The 18079-nt window shown below is 44.6% G+C and overlaps 1 protein-coding gene across 3 annotated transcripts in view; it reads right to left on the reverse strand.

The window, feature by feature from the left end:
* Positions 1–368: 368 nt before the first annotated feature.
* SFMBT1 (Scm like with four mbt domains 1) overlaps positions 369–18079 on the reverse strand; it is a 204296-nt gene continuing 186585 nt past the window's right edge. For 2 of the 3 annotated variants that reach the window (XM_090021267.1, XM_090021266.1), the window contains one exon: positions 15577–16367. In XM_090021267.1, coding sequence (XP_089877393.1) covers positions 16329–16367 — 39 coding nt within the window. In that variant the 3' untranslated portion in view covers positions 15577–16328. Of the gene's footprint in view, positions 7759–15576; positions 16368–18079 lie in introns of those variants that run through there. The other variant, XM_090021264.1, reaches the window with a different exon arrangement.

The raw sequence follows: 18079 nt of genomic DNA on the forward strand, positions 1-18079 counted from the left end.
GCAGTGGCGACATGTAGGGGGTACACAGGGGCACATGTGTACCCCCTGAGAGTGTCAGCACACCCCCTGTCAGGCCGCGCTCCCAATTTAGCCAGTGGGCAGGGGGGCAGGCAGGAGCAGCAATGCCCCACCTGTGAACGCTGGCTGGGGAGTGGGGCTGCCAGCAAAAGTAGCTGTGCCGCTTCCGGAGGCAAGTGAGATTGGCCATGGGGGACCCCCTCCCCTCCCCTCCCCTCCCTTCCCTGGTGAGTGGCATTTGGCCAGCATGTGCCCCTCCAACTCAAGAGGCACCAGTCACCCATGGGCTGGGGACCAACTGGCTAAGCAGCAGCTCTGCAGAAAAGGACCTGGGTGTTACAGTGGAAAATAAGCTGGATATGAGTCACCAGTGTGACCTTGTTGCCAAGAAGGCTAACAGCATATTGGGCTGCATTAGTAGGATTGTTGCCCCCAGATAGAAGGAAGTAATTCTTTGCCTCTATTCTGCACTGATGAGGTTACATCTGGAATACTGTGTCCAGTTTTGGCCCCTGTTACTATAGATAAAATGTGGATAAGTTGGACAGAGTCCAGCAGAGGACAACAAAAATAGGGGGCTGTGATGCGTGACTTCTGAGGAGAGGCTGAGGGAACTGGGCTTATTTAGTCTGGAGAAGAGAAGACTGATGGGGGATTTGATAGCAGCCTTTAACTACCAGAATGATGGTTACAAACAGAATGGAGATAGACTGTTCTCAACGGTTGCAGATGACAGAACAAGGAGCATTACTCTCAAGTTGCAACAAGGGAAGTTTGGATATTAGAAAAAACTTTCTTTCTAGGAGGGTGGTGAAACATTGGAACAGGTTATCTAGGGGAGGGTGGAATCTCCATGCTTGGAGGTTTTCAAGGCTCAGCTCAAGGAAGCCTTGGCGGGAATGATCTAGTTGCAGATGGTCCTGCTTTGAACAGGGGGTTGGACTAGATGACCTCCTGAGATCTCTTCCAACCCTAATTTTCTATGATTCTATGAAAAAAGACTTTTTTATATATCAGTTGCCCTACAGGACTCACTCAGTTCCACATGCTTTTGAGATGAAGCTTAGCAGAATTTTATATAAAGCTGAAACTTTTTTTTAAAGTAATAATGCATTCTACCCTCAGAGCATAACAGTGGCAGCATAAGAAAGGTTTATTTTATTAGTACTAAATAGCTCTCTCTCTCATTCTAGTAGGGATAGTGATGAAGGAGAATTCTGATTGGAGTTCTACTCAGCTTAATCACAGATTGTCTACACAGGAAAAGCAAAAAGCTGCAACTTTTAGCTTTTATATCCCATGAAATGCATCCATGCTTCCATCAGACAATGCACAGGTAAAAATGTTCCAAGAACTTGATAAAGCTGCACAAGCTAAGGCAAACTTCTGTACAGAGGGGTGACAAGTGTTAGTTACTTCAAGTTTATAAATTACTTTGCAGTTGTATGTGAGGGTCTCAGAGCAGAATTTGGAAAAGGACAAATTACATTTTATCTTGATTTCACAAGAGTGAATCCTAATTATTATAATTCCCAAATGTTAAAACAAAATAGCCATAAAAAGTTTAAGCCTTTTTAATCTAATCTTTTTACAATGACTTAAAGCTGTCATAATATACCATAAACTTATGTACATTCTATTTACAGAGGATATAGCCATCCAAAATATTTAAAATTGTTTTGATTAAATAAATGGTGAAACTTGATAAGCATATTTTCTTATGCATCTCTCTCCGTGTAGCATTTCCCTTTTAATGCTTGCTCTCTTGCTCTCTCTCTACATATATCTACATCTATATATGTATTATATATAAATAAATAATCAAAGAAAGAAAAGACAGCAAGCAGAAGAGACACAACACATTATGCATTTGATTTGTTTTCTTGTTGTTAAGAACAAGCAATTAATTAAAAAGGCAAAATACAGGAAAAGTGCATCAGTTCCAATGAGTTAGTACAAGGAAGCCTACACATGGTGCTTGTTTTAGCCAGGTTCAGATCTTCCAGCAGGCCACTGATTGTCTATATAGGTGTTAACAGAAGTAAAAACACATAAATGAAAGAGCAGAGAAGAAGAAAATGACACCCCAGAAAAATATTGAAAGTACTTTCCATTCGGCTTCTTGGAAGCTGCTGCTAAGTGACTTCTGAAAGTCACATGGACTTGAAAACTTTAACATGGACTTGAACAATTCATCCAACTTGACCAAGACTCACCCCTCCTTCACTACTCAGACTGGGCTGCCTGTTTTCCAGATGCTCTACAATGCTGAAGACTTTCAGAGGCTCTGTAACCATAGTTCAGTAGAATCATAGACTACAACAGTCTCTGCTTATGGTATATTAGTTAGATCATCTCTCTGAATTTTGCTAGTGAGACCTGCTGACTGGTCTTAGATTAAATAGAACAAGTATCTTCTGGTCACAATCTTGTCTGTTTTGTATGGTGTACTTCAACACAATGATAGATTTAACCTTCATTGAGCATGGAGACTCTTGTTTTTGCTTTTTAGATTTCAGATATACTTTAAAAGGAGTCATGACAATAAAACAGCTTGCACTGTATTTGGTATCCAAACCTCACTCTCTTCACCCATAAGGCTGCTTTCAAAAACAAAGCTATTAGTATGATTTGGGGAACAAGTCAGACGATACTTCTAAAGAAGGCCTTGGCACATCCTTTTGAAATTGAGTTTCTGGCCTATATTTTTCAAAACTTTAGACAGACTTATTTTGTGCTTATTTTAGGTATTCTGAAATAACAGCCAGCAGTAACCAGCTTGCAGTTATGCTGTATGATTGGTTATGATGGAGGAGTTAGGGACAGGACTATTATAGCCTTGGCCTTATGGTAAGGATACCTCGACCCAGTCTTTTCTTTTCCAACATACTTGCTTGTTGCTTTGCCCAGAGCAAAATGTGGATGAGGAGCAAAGGCATCCATTTCCTACCCACACTGAAGTTTCAGGTTTGTCCATTTTATTTGGCTGCTGTCAAAATCTCATGGCTAGCCTTCTGCTATTAATGTAAAAAATCTTGGTATGTAACATGAAAAAACTGAGTGCTTAAACTAGCAAATAGCATATATTTATATTGCTGTGGTCTAAGCAACTGACCAAGCCTCCCTTCTTCAAAGCATCAGTTGAAAGCCTATCACCAAGACAGAACAGTTAAAATTGTGACAGAAGTCAAGTCTAGAAACCATTCCAAAATTTCTCCATCAACACCACAGGGGTTCGCAAGCTCCCTGTCCATCTGTATCATCCCCAGGTGTAAGTGGCTCTGTCCTCCAACCAGTTATTTTTACATTCACATTCAAAATATTTTCATATTTTTATGTTCACATTTCTAGTATCAGAAGAAAAGTAAGTAGTGCGATCAGTCCTGCACCTCTCTTTTTGGAAAGGTTACCTTTCCCATCATCTCTGCCCATTCCATAGAGTATGTGGCAAGATCTTCTTGAAATGGGTAAATGGTTGGGACATGTCAACTTTTCATGTAGATGCAAATCTGTGGAGACCAAAAACCTCTCTCCTATTGGCTCATACATTCCTGATGTAGAAAATACCATATCAATACCCACTAAAGAAATGATATTCAATAATATTAAGGCTAAATATAGCTAAATGTGTGCACTAAAATGCAGCTAAGTATGTGTTCATTTAATGGTGTGATGGAATTTGATCCCTGATCCCAACAATTGTGCCTCCTGCTATAGCACATGTGCATGATAGGAGGCATGCTTTTGGGATCAGGGGTCAGATCCTAACAGTGCCATCACTACTTGCCACTGCTGGGAGAGCCCAGGCTCTCTCCGCACTGGCGAACTGAAAGCTCAGTGCTCACTTGTGGGGTTGACAATGAGCTGATTGTTGGTGACAACCCCAGCCAGTCCTAGGTCTGGGTCACCCAGGGCTGTCAGGACAGATAATCAGCTGATTGTTGGCCCGGACTCAGACAGCCCCAAGTTTGAGACTAAAGGCTGTCTAGGGCAAAGCAGGCAATCAGCTGATTTTTCAGAACTCTTCAGCGGGAAGTTCTGGTGGGGCTTGCCTGTTGTGGGGAACAGAAGCTCTGTTCCCCTGATCTGGAGAGCCTGCCCAGAGCTGTCTGATGCAGAGTTTAAAGTCTCTGGTAAGGCCAAAGTCTCTAACAGTCAAAGCCAAAGTCTCTACCAGCTGGAAGCCTCCACTCACTCCCCTGCATCAGGCAACTCTGGCTGGGCTGACCAGGCCAGTGCTTAAAGTCCTTGGTGGGGGAAATTCTTTGGCTCTCCCAGCACCAGTTCTTGTGAACCCAGCATTCATTCCTGCCTGTGGCAGGGGGTCAGGCTAGATGATCTGATCAGGTCCCTCCTGACCCTTGCTACTATGAAACTATGAAACCACAACACCCAGTGTCTGGCTGGGGCCATTAATCATCTGATTGTCAATCTTGGGACCCTTCCAAAGTCCAGTGCAGTGTGGGCCCAGGACCAACGGTCAGCTGATTGTTGACATCATACAAACATCGAATATTTTTATGGCTTGTTCCCCATTTTATAGTGCCCACAATTGGGTGCACCCTTCCTATTTGTGTCATGATTAACATATTAATTAATTGTGGCATACATGTAAAGCACAGAGGGGGGCTTTAGTTATGATGCGCAATTCAGACTATATAATGTTGTCATTCAAGTTTATAAAGAGATAAATGAGGGGAAGAGGAAGACAACCATTTGCCCCTGAACAGGTCAGCTAAAAAATTTAAATAGCATGTGAGCCTAGTGTAAATTGTCAATACAGGATCAACAAATATACATCTCTTTTTGTAAATATAAAAAATGATACCTAGTAAGGAGTTCATTTTACTGCAGGGAAGGTTATCTAGATGCATGTGAAACCCTCTTGCCCTCTTTTACCCCTCCCCCAGTTCTTATAGTATGTAGATACACTATAAAACCTGAAATCAAAATGCCGGGGCAGTGCCATATCAACTGCCGGCAGGGACATGGTTAAACTAATGCCAAGATTCACCCATCAAGGTACTTAAAATTCATTCTCAAGAAACAGAGGCATTTAAATTGCATATGAGCCTAGTGTAAGTTGTCAGTACAAGATCAACAGATACAGCCTCAGCCAAATTTTTCCTTTCTGTGCAGATATAAACACAATCAAGTAAAAAGACTACACCTAAGGATAATCCCCAATTCTCCCTTTTTAATCCAGCAACAAAGACAGAATGCATTTACCCCCAAAATGAAGTGTACAGGTAACCATGTACAGCATAAAAACTTGTTACAAATAACGGAAAATATCCCTTTGGAAAATCCGAACAAAAATAGATCCCATTGGGATCATGCTTCCAATGCCTTCTAAGGCGAGGCAGTAAAAAGCACACTACAATACACCCAAAGGAGACCAGTCTGACCTCTGAAGCAGCTAACTGTTTTACTCACAATGACAAACTTTATTTTAAGAAGTTCATTAAAAACTCTATGTTTAGCTTCTTTTCCTTTCTGGCCTTTACCTAAAGATGCTTATTTTTCATCAGAAGAAATATGCAAAATTCTTGTCTCCAGACCTGTCACTTCAGTTTAGAGTCAGCTTTTCTCCCATTTTGAGGGGGAGAAGAAGTCTTTGGAATTTAGCATTTCTCCAGATTTTTTTTGTCTTTACTGAGCTATTCTAAGGGATATACAGCAAAAAAAAGCCCTCTCTACTTAAGAGTTATTCACCATGTGGGTAGCTTTGTTGTATTTATCCCCTTCTTACTATTAAGAATAAGCCAGGAGTGGACACTAAAACTAGGTAAAACCTACCATTTTAAATTTGCAAAGCATTTTCTAATGGAACCCAGAAGCTTGGTCCCAGAGATACTGCATGAGTCAACAAGTAGACTTGTGTGTAACCTGAATTGCTTCTATGGCCAGACTACATACTGCAGATGTTGGAACCCAGGAAATGTTTTTCCAGCACCACTTCCTCAAACACACACTGGCAGGAAGCTAAGTACTATCATCTTACTTCAAATGTCTTTTGTATGTTTGGGGGCCTTATACATATATTCATTTGAGGATGGGAAAGAATCGGAGTGATGTGTTCTGGTTTCCCAGCTGTATATAAAGCCTTAGCCACAGTTCTTTAAATGCATGTGTAAACTCAAACAGAGGTTGATCAATGCATAGAATCTAAAACCCAAGTGGGTTCAAGGCTTAAAATAACTACACCAAATTTGAAACAGACAGTGAGGTTAGCTTGGCTGCTTGGCAAAGGGTTAAGAAGAATTCTGTATTGTGGCAATCTGGATTCCATTCAGGACTGATTTACACTAAGAAATTATAATCAGCAGTTCTCCAGTAGTGTAGTTCCATTAGTGGAAACTGGTGTAAACATGAGAAAAATGCCTCCTGCCCATGGTCAACTATGGTGCACTAATTTAATATTAAAGTTTACCTGAGGTGTGTTCCCACTACGGCTTTTACTATGGCTAATGCTGGTGGGGCTGAACTATAAATTGCAGTTTCCATTTTTATATGTACAGCCCTGTCACTCACGAAGTGGGGACAGAAACACAGCAGCCTTTCAAATGATTCTATAGCTGCTTAATAGGCATAGGAAGAGAGAAGAGAGATTTCACCCATATTTTAAAAAGGGAGGGTCAGCAACTTTATCCAACAATCAAGATACAGGAAATGGAGATAAAACAGCATCTTCCTCTTCCATCTTCTGTCCTATGGCCTGTCCACCACAGAAAAAGTATAAATACACTGCATTTTCCAACCTCTTTTTACAAAAAAGAAGATGCTTCTGAAATGCCAACTAAGTCTATACAGTTCTTTGCCAAGGCTTTAGAACAGAGCTTACCTGGGAGATCAGAACTCTGTGCTGATATTGTTTTGCCCTTTTAGGTCTATAGAAGTGCAGCTGTCAATGAATTTCCCAAAGAATCAATTTCTCCCTATTCCAAATCGCCACATTTACCACTTGAGCTACAGAGGTAGGGAGAAAACACACACACAAACACACACACCTGTGCATTTAGAACCATGTGGCGACATCTCTGTCCTGATAATGAGCTATTTTAGTTTTTAAAAAAAGGCATTAGAAGTACTGATGTGCAAAGAGGACATTCCAAAATCAGTGCTACAATAGAGAAAATGTTCTTTCGTTCTTTCCAGACAGGAAATGGAGAAGGCATTCTTCTGTGAATAGTCAGGAATAAAAAAAAAAAAAGATGTCTACCAGTAGCCTGAAGTTTCAACACAACTTCAACTTCTTCTTTTTCAATTCTGCATCATCAGAACTCTTGAAATCTTCCTCACCATTGGAAACTTTTCTGTAACCACATTTAAAAATTACTTAAAAAAGTTAAAAAGAACTAACAGGCTGGAGGGAGGCAGGCAGGAATGATCATGCTCCCAAGCAGGAAGCTCAGTTTGCACTGGCCTTTTGCTCCAGGTAGGCTCTTCTTTCCTTCAAAAGCACAAAACTGTGGCTGACAGAAATTTGTAGGTCACCAGAACTGGCATCTCAGTTCAACCGCTTTTGGCTTTCTCTACCAGAGAGGAAAGAGTATGTTGCTTGAGTTGTGCTAATTTCCACTGTGACTTGGTTGCCCCTCAGTTAGCAAACTGCTGATAAAAGGCAAATTTAACTCTTTCAATATGATGGCAAAGTTTAATGGCTGGCCCAAGTTTCAGGTCCATGCACTCCTGAACAGTGGGCAAGGTGAGCAGGAGGAGTGCTTGACCATCTATTTCCTGTCAAGAAACAAACAAAATCAACAAGGCAGAATTAGTTGCATGCTTACTCCCACTATGCCTTATATTTTAGCTTGCTTTAGTTTCAGCTCATTATTCTTTACCTGGCTTTCACTTATATTATTCCATTTAGGTAAAATACAATCCCTCTAATTTTTCAAAATGTCACCTTGAAATAGGGTTCCACCCTGTTCACAGGTAAAGAATAGGACTCCACAATACCATTTGTACTGAATACATACTACATGTATTCAATTTAAATATATTTCCTAATTTCAAGCTTTGCAAACTTCTTTCTGTGCTCAGAGAATTAAATATGTTTCTTTTCTTCTCATGTATCAAACCACAATAAAATGTTCTGCAAGCCAAACTACACTTTCAAGAACATCTTTGTAATTCTATTTTTTTCATGTTATGATATTAACACGCACTTGCTTTCACCATCGAGGAGACTAGCAACTTGAGGAATTAGGAATTTGATAGGAAAGACTTCTTAAAGCATACATTTATACCATAGGTGCCATAGAAAAAACATATTAAATAGGTTTTCATTTTTGTATTGTGATACTCTTAAAGATAAAATTATAATTTTTCTTTAATAAAATCCATTATCAAAAACATGCCTCCTCACTTGGACATCAGTACAACTGAGAGATGCTCAATAGTATAAAAATTCTAGATGTGCAAGCCTTGTATTTTGAAGAATTAATGCTAGTGACTACTGAAAGTGAACTGTACCATAGAGCATGGACAGACATGCATATGAAGCGCTTCAGTAACGTAAACATACATGCCCCTCAGAGGGCTGAAACTGATGCAGTTGCATTGATGAGAGACTGGTGAGTGGGAATCCCAGTACTTCTCTCAGCCACAATCCCTAAGTGGCTTCTGAGGACAGTCAAGTGACAGAGGTAGAGCCTAATCAGTATTTGACATGCAGGCAACTGTTGTTTTCATCTTATAAGGATTGGTCATGTCATGTGTTTGTATTCCTAGAGAAGGATCACAGAATGGATGCCTACTGTTTTCTTGCCCTCCAGGTTTTTGTGAAGCAAAGTGTTGCAAGGCTGTATCCTAACTCTAGCTCAGGACTGCCTAACTTCTGAATAGTTGGGGGTCACACAGTGTGGCACACACCCCCTCTTTCCACTGCTGCACAGCGCTTGCACCATTTAGGGTCCTGAATCACCTAAGCCACCTGGCCAAGGGCAGAGGCAGAGAGTGGAAGATGTAGAAGAAAGAGGAAACCTAGACGGCCGGCAATTGCAGGGAACAGATAAAAAAGGCTAAGGCGACAATCGAACTTCGATTAGCAATGGGAATCAAGGACAACAAAAAGTCCTTCTTTAGGTACACAGGGAACAGGAGGAAAACAAATGGGAGTGTAGGGCCACGGCTCAACAGCTCATGAGAGCTGGTTATTTGCACCCAGGAGAAAGCTGAACTCCTGAATGACTACTTTGCCTTGGTCTATCACTGGACCAAGGGGAAAACAATGCTAGGTAGAATACACGATGAGCACGGTAGGAACAATCACCTGCCTACTATTGCTGTAGAATTGGTGTATGACCAATTAAAAAAATTAGACATGTACAAGTCAGTGAGACTGGATGATCTTCATCCAAGAGTGCTGAAGGAGCTGGCCGAAGTCATTGCAGAGCGCCTGGCAAAACTCTTCCATAACTTGTGGCACTCTGGAGAAGTCCCTGAGGACTGGAAGAGGGCCAATGTTGTGCCCATCCACAAGAAGGGCAAGAGGGAGGACCTGGGTAACTATAGGTCAATCAGTCTAACTTCCATTCAAGGGAAAATCCTAGAAAAGTCCATCAAGGAGTCTATCTGCAATAAGCTTGCAGAAGGTAAGATTCTGAATGACAGCCAGCCTGGCTTTGTTGTGGGCAGGCAGGTCTTGCCTTACCAACCTCATTTCCTTCTATGACCAGGTAACTCACCACCTGGACATGAGACAGCAGGTTGACATTGTATACCTTGACTTCCAAAAGGCTTTGATCTAGTATCCCACAATGTCCTCATGATAAAATTGGAGGGCTTAATTCTGAGACGGTCAGGTGGGTGTGAAACTGGCTGCAGGATAGGACTCAGAGAATCGTAGTGAACAGATCAGTGTCATCCTGGTGAGAAGTGGGCATTAGCATCCCACAGGGGTCAGTGCTTGGCCTAGTACTAGTGAGGGTCTCTGGCAGCCCCACTCATCCAGTCTCTCACTCTGGTTCCCACCAGGGTACCTCCCTCTCCTCACCTAGCACACCTTGAAGGAGAACAAATAGTAATTTGGGAGGCTGCCCTCAGGATAGCAGAGCAAGCCTTAAGGCGCTTCATTACACCCTGTTCATTTTTAGCCACCTCACTCTCCCTGATCTTTTATCTCTACTTCTAAGGAGGGCATCTCCCTCCTTAAATAACCTCTGGTAACTCATACACACATAATCCTGGGGCCTCTAGCAGCCCTCTCACACAAAGTCTCTACTCAAGTAACAGAGGTTAGGGGCTCCTGTTACACTCTCCCCCCATTTCCACCTTCTTCTTACAAATTTATGGTGGGGAGGTCTGGCTGCTCATGATACCCCTCTCAACCTCCGCATCAACACCACCAGCCTGGGTTGGCATATTTCATGCAACATAGCCATAATGCTCCTTTTTCCCATGTGAGCCAACTTGCTCTGGTGCACCACAGCATGTGCACCCTCTAGTAGACTCACAAGCATCATATCTGACAGAGAAGAAACCCTGAAGGCGCAGCTCTCAGGGAAACTGAAACTGCCCCATGGCAGCCACAGGCAGGGAACAAGGTACCATAAAGACCCTAATAGCAGGTCTGAGAAGAGGTACCGGAAGGCCTGGAGTATAAGTGGAGGAAGAAGTCAACGTTTGTTTTCATTTCTCTTTTCTTTGAAGTGGGAGAGGATACCTCCCAGATACAGCAGGATAGTGAGATACAACTATCCGGACAATAGGCCAGAAAAAAGCTGGTAAAATACAAGTCGGTTCCTTGTGTTGCTTCAAGCCTGGTGGTGGATAAACAGGATCAAGGTGGCTATTGATTTGTCAGACCCAGAGACATAAGAAGTGTCTAGACAGCTCTGAGGCTGACTATACAGACTGTAAATTAAGACCCGGTGGAACGGGTGAGGGTGTAGGGGTTGGTGGAGCCCCCACTACACTGAGGCAGACATCAAGACCAACAATGTCAAAAGCCACATGTCCAGGCATTTCTTTTCTCCCTTAACAAGTAGTGGCAGGCGAGATTGTGGGCATGCAGAATATTCCATCAAGATGTTGTGGCAGGCTTCAGCCATCTGGCTGAAGTGATAAGACTATCTTAGTAGAGAAAGCAGGTGAGAAACACAGGAAACTTTCCAAACAAGGTAATAACCACTAGAGACTGACAGAGAAATTGAGGCAAGCATCTGGCCCAAAGCAGGTAGGTGGACTTTGGTGAGAGTCCTTCTTTGGACGCATCACCAATTACATCATCCCAGCCAAAGCTTTGTTTAGTTGGGTTTTTGAAACCCTGCAAGGATGGACCTTCCACCACCTCTCTGGGTAACCTGTTCCAGTGTTTTACCACCCTCCAAGTGAGAAAATTCTTCCTGTTATCTCATTTAAACTTCCCTTGCTGCAACTTGAGACCACTGCTCCTTGTTCTGTCCTCTGGCATATCTGAGAATTGCCTAGCTCCTTCCTCTTTTGAACCCCCCTTCAGGTCACTGAAGGCTGCTATTAAGTCTCCTCTCAGTCTCCTCTTCTCTAGACTAAATAAGCCCAGTTCCTCCAGTCTTTCCTCATAAGTCATGTCCCCCAGCCCCTTCACCATTTTTGTCGCCTTCTGCTGGACTCTCTCCAATTTGTCTGCATCCTTTTTGTAGTGAAGGGCCCAAAACTGAATACAGTACTCCAGAGGAGGCCTCACCAGTGCTGAGTAGAGGGGAATAATCACTTCCCTTGACCTACTGGCAACACAGCTACCAATGCAACCCACTATGCCATTAGCCTTCTTCACAACTAGGGCACACAGCTGACTCATATTCAGCTTATTGTCCACTGTAATCCCTATGTCCTTTTCTGTAGAGCTGCTGCCCAACCAGTTAGCCCCCAGCCTGTACTGGTGGATGGGATTGTTCCGTCCTAAGTGCAGGACTTTGAACTTGTCCTTGTTGAACTTCATGAGATTTCTTTTGGCCCAATTCTCCAATTTGTCCAGGTCAGTCTGAATCCTAGCCCTACCCTCCAGTGTATCTACTAATCCCTCCAACTTGGTGTAATCTGCAAACTTGTTGAGGGTGCACTCTATACAATTTTCCAAGTTGTTGATGAAGACATTGAACAAAATTGGCCCCAGGACTGACTGCCAGGGCAGTCCACTTGATACCAGCTGTCAACTAGGTATCAAGCCATTGATTACTACTCTCTGAGCCTGATGATCCAGCCAGTTTTCTATCCACCTTACAGTCCATTCATCCAGCCCATACTTCCTTAGCTTGCCTGTGAGACTGTTGTGGGAGACCATATCAAAAGCCTTGCTAAAATCAAAGTACATGTGACAGAGCACAGGTTGTCCCTATCACTCAAAGGGATGTGGGTAGGCAGCAGAGCAGCCTGCAGGTGACTGTACTCCCAATCAGGAGTCAAATGGCCAGAAAGAGGCTGCCTGATGGGGAAGAGAGCCCAGATGTCAGAAGTAAGAGCAGCCCATGAACAACAGAGCCAGCAGTTGCTGCAAGCAGCTGGACGGACAACATTGCCCAGCTGGAGTTGCTGCTCACAGAACATCTTGGAGGTAGAGGGTAGGAACTATGGGGATGGTAGTGGTTCCTGGTCCTGGGCCATGACCTAAAACTACACTGTGCTGGGGCTGGATGGCATGGTGGGGCTGCTTGTGGCAAGGTAACTTCTAGGAAATGCCACACCTGTGCCTCCCCAGGTAAAGGTGGGTATGGGGTGCCAGAAAACCTCAGCCTGCACTGCCTGCAGGTGACCCCATGCAGGGGAAAGCCTAGGGAAGCACACCCAAAAGATAAAGCACAGGACCCAGGCTCATGGAGTGAGGCCTGAGGTGGGATCCAGGCTGAAGAAGGGAGCCTGAGACAAGGCCCAGGTCCACAGTGAGGCCTCAAGCCCAAAAGGAGGGTGGGATGTATGTGTGGGATTGACAAGCCCCAGTGTGGGGGCATGGGATGATAGGCCAGGTGAGGCTGAGTGACAGTCCAGCTAAGGGACCAGGGTGTGATAGGCTGTGTGAGGCTAAGTAGGCTTAGGCTGGGGGGCGGTGGGCAAGCTAAGGGACCGGGGTGTAATGCTACATATGGATGCCAGCTATGAGGCATGGGACATGGCATGAGGGAAGGTTTGGAGCTGTATATATGCCCCTGGCATCAGGGTAATTAAATGGGCAGCCTCCTGCCTGGGAAAAACATAATGAGACATCAAAGGTGTGGTAGGCGAAGCAAGTGGGCGGTTAACCCTAGCCAACTGGGAGGACCAATGTCTAGACTGGCCTTGGGATGCCCACTTATTCTTTCAGTTTTCCATTATCCACAGAGCCAGTCACCTCATTACAGAAGGCAATCAGGTTGGTCAGGAATGACTTGCCCTTGGTAAATCCATGCCGACTGTTCCTAATGTCCCTTTTCTCCTCCAAGTGCTTAGAAATGTATTCCTTGAGGATCTGCTCCCTGATTTTTTCAGGGACTGAGGTGAGGCTGACTGGTCTGTAGTTCTCTGGACCCTCCATTTTCCCTTTCTTAAGTATGGGAACTATGTTTGCCCTTTTCCAATCATCTAGGACCTCTCCTGATCGCCATGAGTTTTCAAAGATGGTGGCCATTGGCTCTGCAATCATATCAGCCAACTCCCTCAGCACCCTCAGGTACATCCCATCTAGCCCCATGGACTTGTACTTATCCACTTTTTCTAAGTAGTCCCTAAACTGTTCTTTCAATACTGAGGGATGCTCATCTCCTCCCCAAACTGTGCTCCCCAGTGTAATAGTCTGGAAACTGATCTTGCCTGTGAAGACGGAGGCAAAAAAGGCATTGAACATTTCATCCTTTTTGGCATCCTCTGTCACAAGGTTGCCTCCCACATTCAGTAGAGGACTCACGCTTTCCCTGATCCTCCTCTTGCTACCAACATACTTGTAGAAACCCTTCTTGTTATCCCTTGCTAAGGTGCAATTGGAGTTGCAGCTAGCCTTCCTAACTTCGTCCCTGTATGCCTGAGCAATGTTCATATTCTTCCCTAGTTATTTCTTCAAGTTTCCACTTCTTATAAGCTGCCTTTTTGTAATTTAGTGTACTGAAGAGTTCCTTGCTAAGCCAAGCTGGTTTTCTTCCATACCTGCTAGTTTTCCTGTGCATTGGCATAGCTTATTCCTGCACTCTCAGTAAGGCTTCCTTAAAGTACAGCCAGCTCTCCTGGACTCCTCTCTCCCTGCCCCTGAGTTCCTTTAGTGAGTTTGAAGCTTGCTTTTCTGAAGTCCAGTGTCCTTACTCTGCTGCTCTCCATCTTTCCTTTCCTCAGGATCCTGAACTCTATCAACTCATAGTCACTGCTGCCCAAGTTGCCATCCACTGCTACATTCCTCTCCAATTCTTTCCCGTTTGTGAGCAGCGGGTCAAGAAGAACACAGCCCCTAGTTGGCTGCTCCAGCACTTGCACCAGGAAGGTGTCCCCAGTACTCTCCAAAACCTTCCTGGATTGCCTATGCACTGCTGTATTGCCCTCCCAGCAGATGTCAGGGTGACTGAAGTCCCCCATGAGAACCAGGGCCTGTGATCGGGAAATTTCCACCAGCTGTTTGAAGAAAGCTTGTCTGCGAAGATGATCTTCCCTCTCTTTGTCAGGTATAGCTCATCTCTTCCCAGCAATTCTTCTTCTTGGAAGAATATCCTGTGGTCAACTAAGCCAAAGCCCTGCTGGCAACACCACCTGCGCAGCCACGTGTTGATCTGCAGGATGCTCCTGCTCCAGCCCAGGCCCTCTCTCTTGACTGGAAAGATTGACAAAAATACAACCTGAGCCCCAAACCCACTCAGCCTTGCACCCAGAGCCCTGGAGTCACTTTTGATATGCTCCCCTGGCAATATCTTTTGTGCCCACATGGATAAGCAGAATGGGGTAGTAGATGGATGGCTGGATGAGCCTCGGTAGTCCCTCCATGACATCTTGGATCTGGGCTCTGGGCAAGCAGCAGACCTCCTGAGACAACAAGTTAGGTCAGCAGATGGCTACCTCCATCCCCCACAGAAGGAAGCTCCAACCACCACAACCCGTTGCTTTTTCTTGGTGGTAGTAGTCTCAGTCCTTCCCACCTTGGTGAGGCCTGGCCTGTCTTCCTCCACCCATGAAACTCTGCTCCTCCCTAACACCAGAGGCTGTTCCCTGAGCGTTTGCAGTTATAAAAATACTGCCCTCTCTCAAAGAAGCAGCTTTCTCAACTACTTGCTGAGCAACTGCCAGATTAATGTGGAAAGTGCTTTTGGGTGCCTCAGGGCATGGCGGAGCGTACTGGGGGTGCACCTGGATACCAGTGAGCAATTCTTATTTTGGACTGTATGCTGCACAACATCTGCAAGGTTAGGAATAAGTCTTTCTCAGAGGCCAGGGCAGTGGAGGCCCAGAGGCTTGCCAGCCAGTACAAGGTCCCAGAAGCTAAGAGTCATAAGTATTATAACTGTCAGTGTTCTCATGAGGGAAGGCCTTTGTGATCAAAGCTTCGCACTGCTAGAAGTAGGAGTGGGAGGTAGGCAAAACTGTGGAAAACCCAGATAATTCAAAGGACAACTCCTTTATTTTTAAACTAAAGAACTGTTTATTGAACATCTTAAACACTGAAGCACTGTGTTCTGCACTCTTGAAACAAACTACTTTTCAAACTGGGGGTGAGGTTTCTGGGGACTAGTATGTTACCTGGGAAAAGGAAGACAGGGTGGGAAAGTTCAGGTGTGCTCCCTGAACATAGTCCAAAAGGTACCCTGCCCTGCCAAGCTGGCAAATTATGTTCCTGTGGAGAGGAAAAGGTGCAGTAGGATAGAGTGACAGGTCAACATGCTTCTCCATCAAATGATGGAATCAAAGGGGCTTACGATCCTACTCCATGCTGCTATTCCCTGGGAACTACTCGAGACCCGGTAAGATCAAGGGTGCTGTTCCTCTGGGAAAGGCAGTGTCCCAAAGCTCCTTTCCATGCTGTGGAAGGGGCTCTGGGGTCCTACAGTGATTCTCTGGCAGGACTGATTGAGAGAGAGGGGAAGGGGGACTTATCTCAGTATGGCTGAGATGGCAGGGAAAGTTTGGGAATAAAAAGAAGGGTCTGGAACTATAAGACTTGGGTGAGAGGGCAGGAGAAGCTGTCTACAACAAAAAGGTACATCACAAGGCTGGTTGAGTGGGGTGTTGGCACTTCAGTGGGAAGTTCTGACTGATGCTAAGGGTGGGTGGGCCTGAGCTTGTGATTGGTGCTGCTATCCCATGGCCAGTGAAGAGTACTGTGGAGAACAGGCCTGGGCGTAGACAGAAAAACAGAACAGGGGTTGGGTACTCTCTATCTTCTACACCCATAGGAACATCTGTGGGTGCAAATGTTGACCCTGCAACGACAAACAAACAAAGAGTTGTTAAGCTTGTGTGATTTGATGATGTGAAAAAAAAAGTTCTTGCTTTCAGTTTCTGGGGCCTCTTCACATTTATTGTAGGATTGCAAGATCATACACTAACCCCTAGGCTCCTGCTGTCCATCTGTGATACCCTGAGTACATGGGCTACTTTGGATGACCACAGGATGCAGGGCCTTCTGGAAAAGGTGCTTCTTCCTTGGGCTGCTTCAGGACTCTTCTATGTAAATTACATGGGTGGTTATGGTAGGTCTCTAAATTCTAATGCTCCTATTTCCTCAGTTTGCAGGTCACCCTGAGTTTTGCTGATGTGACCCTCTGTGTTTTAAGTGCCAGACAACAGCAGACAGACATAGCAACACTCTGCAGTTTACAGTGTCCTAACAATGGACAAGGAAGTATTGCTTCCTGATCTTGCCTCCTGTTAGGGTGCAGCAAATTACAATGGCTATATTCTTAGTTGCTCTACAGGATTGGTGTTAAAGATACAGCCACATCAACCAGTCCCCAGTGCTAGCCCCACTTGAGGCCAGTCTAGGACTCTTCCCCCACATGCTGGATCCAGCACCTGCTCTGGCCAGACTGGGACTACATTGCATGCAGCAATCACTCCAGCTGGTCTGGGACCTGCACTGTATGCAGCATCCACAGACCAGCTACAGTGGGTGCCACATGTGGCTTATGTCTCAATTGGGCCACAGCAGGTACAACATGTGATGTACTCCCAGACTGGCTGGAGTAAGCCCTTCCGGCACTAGATCCAGCATGCAGAGTGGGAGGGGGGTCATGAAAGAGTGGGGAAGCAGAGCTCTAGTACCTGGAGAGGCTATGAAATCTCCATGCTTGGAAGTTTAAAAGTAGGTTAGACAAACATTTTTTGGAATGGTTTAGGCAGGAATGATCCACACTTGAACAGAGGGTTGAGCTAGATAAGTTGGACTACATTTTCCTATGATTCTAATGATTGACTAGATATACCACTGGCTTCAGTTGTGTGCTATAAAACAGTAATGCATCCAGGTCCATTGTTGCCTCCCTTCCTTAAAGTAGCCTGCAACTGTCTGTAGAATTGGCCAGGATGGAAGGGGACATTTTATGCTAGTTTTCCTGCGTGGCTGTTTGTGATTTCTACAGTTTTAATTTATGGAAGAGGTCAAATTGCAGAAAAACCTGACATGGGGAAGGGCAGGTTGAGTAGGATTACTGATGGCCTCTTGAGTGAGCACCCATATTTACAAATGCCTTGTCTCTCTTAAGCCTGGCTGCTTGACTTCTGCTTCCCTGCAGCAGTAGGTACAAACTATTTTTTGGCTAAGGTATTTGGTTTTTTGGCCTGGATTCCTTTCCCAGGTATGCTTTCAGATTCTCCAGGGCCTTGGGTTGCTGGATGGGGAGAGGTTAGGGATTCTATAATTCTGACAGCATTCCTTTGGTCAGTGAAGACGTGAAGAGGGGGTTGTAGGCAATGTGTGTTGGGAGAGAGGCTTTGTGATGGTTCTGTCAGACAGAGATTAAAAATGAGACTGAACATACTTTCAGGGCATGGGCACCTCCAGACAGAGGACTGAAGGGATTTTAAAATGGTGTGTAGGGTCAGTCCTGCTGGCAAATTACCTGTAAGGGAGGAGGTGAAAGATATGCACAAGAAGGATGCTTGGGAGTTGGTTGGCCAGTACTGGAGTAACAGA

This window comes from Crocodylus siamensis, chromosome 11 (genome assembly GCF_052110815.1).
Source record: "Crocodylus siamensis isolate JL-2025a chromosome 11, ASM5211081v1, whole genome shotgun sequence".
Classification (NCBI taxonomy): Eukaryota; Metazoa; Chordata; order Crocodylia; family Crocodylidae; genus Crocodylus; species Crocodylus siamensis.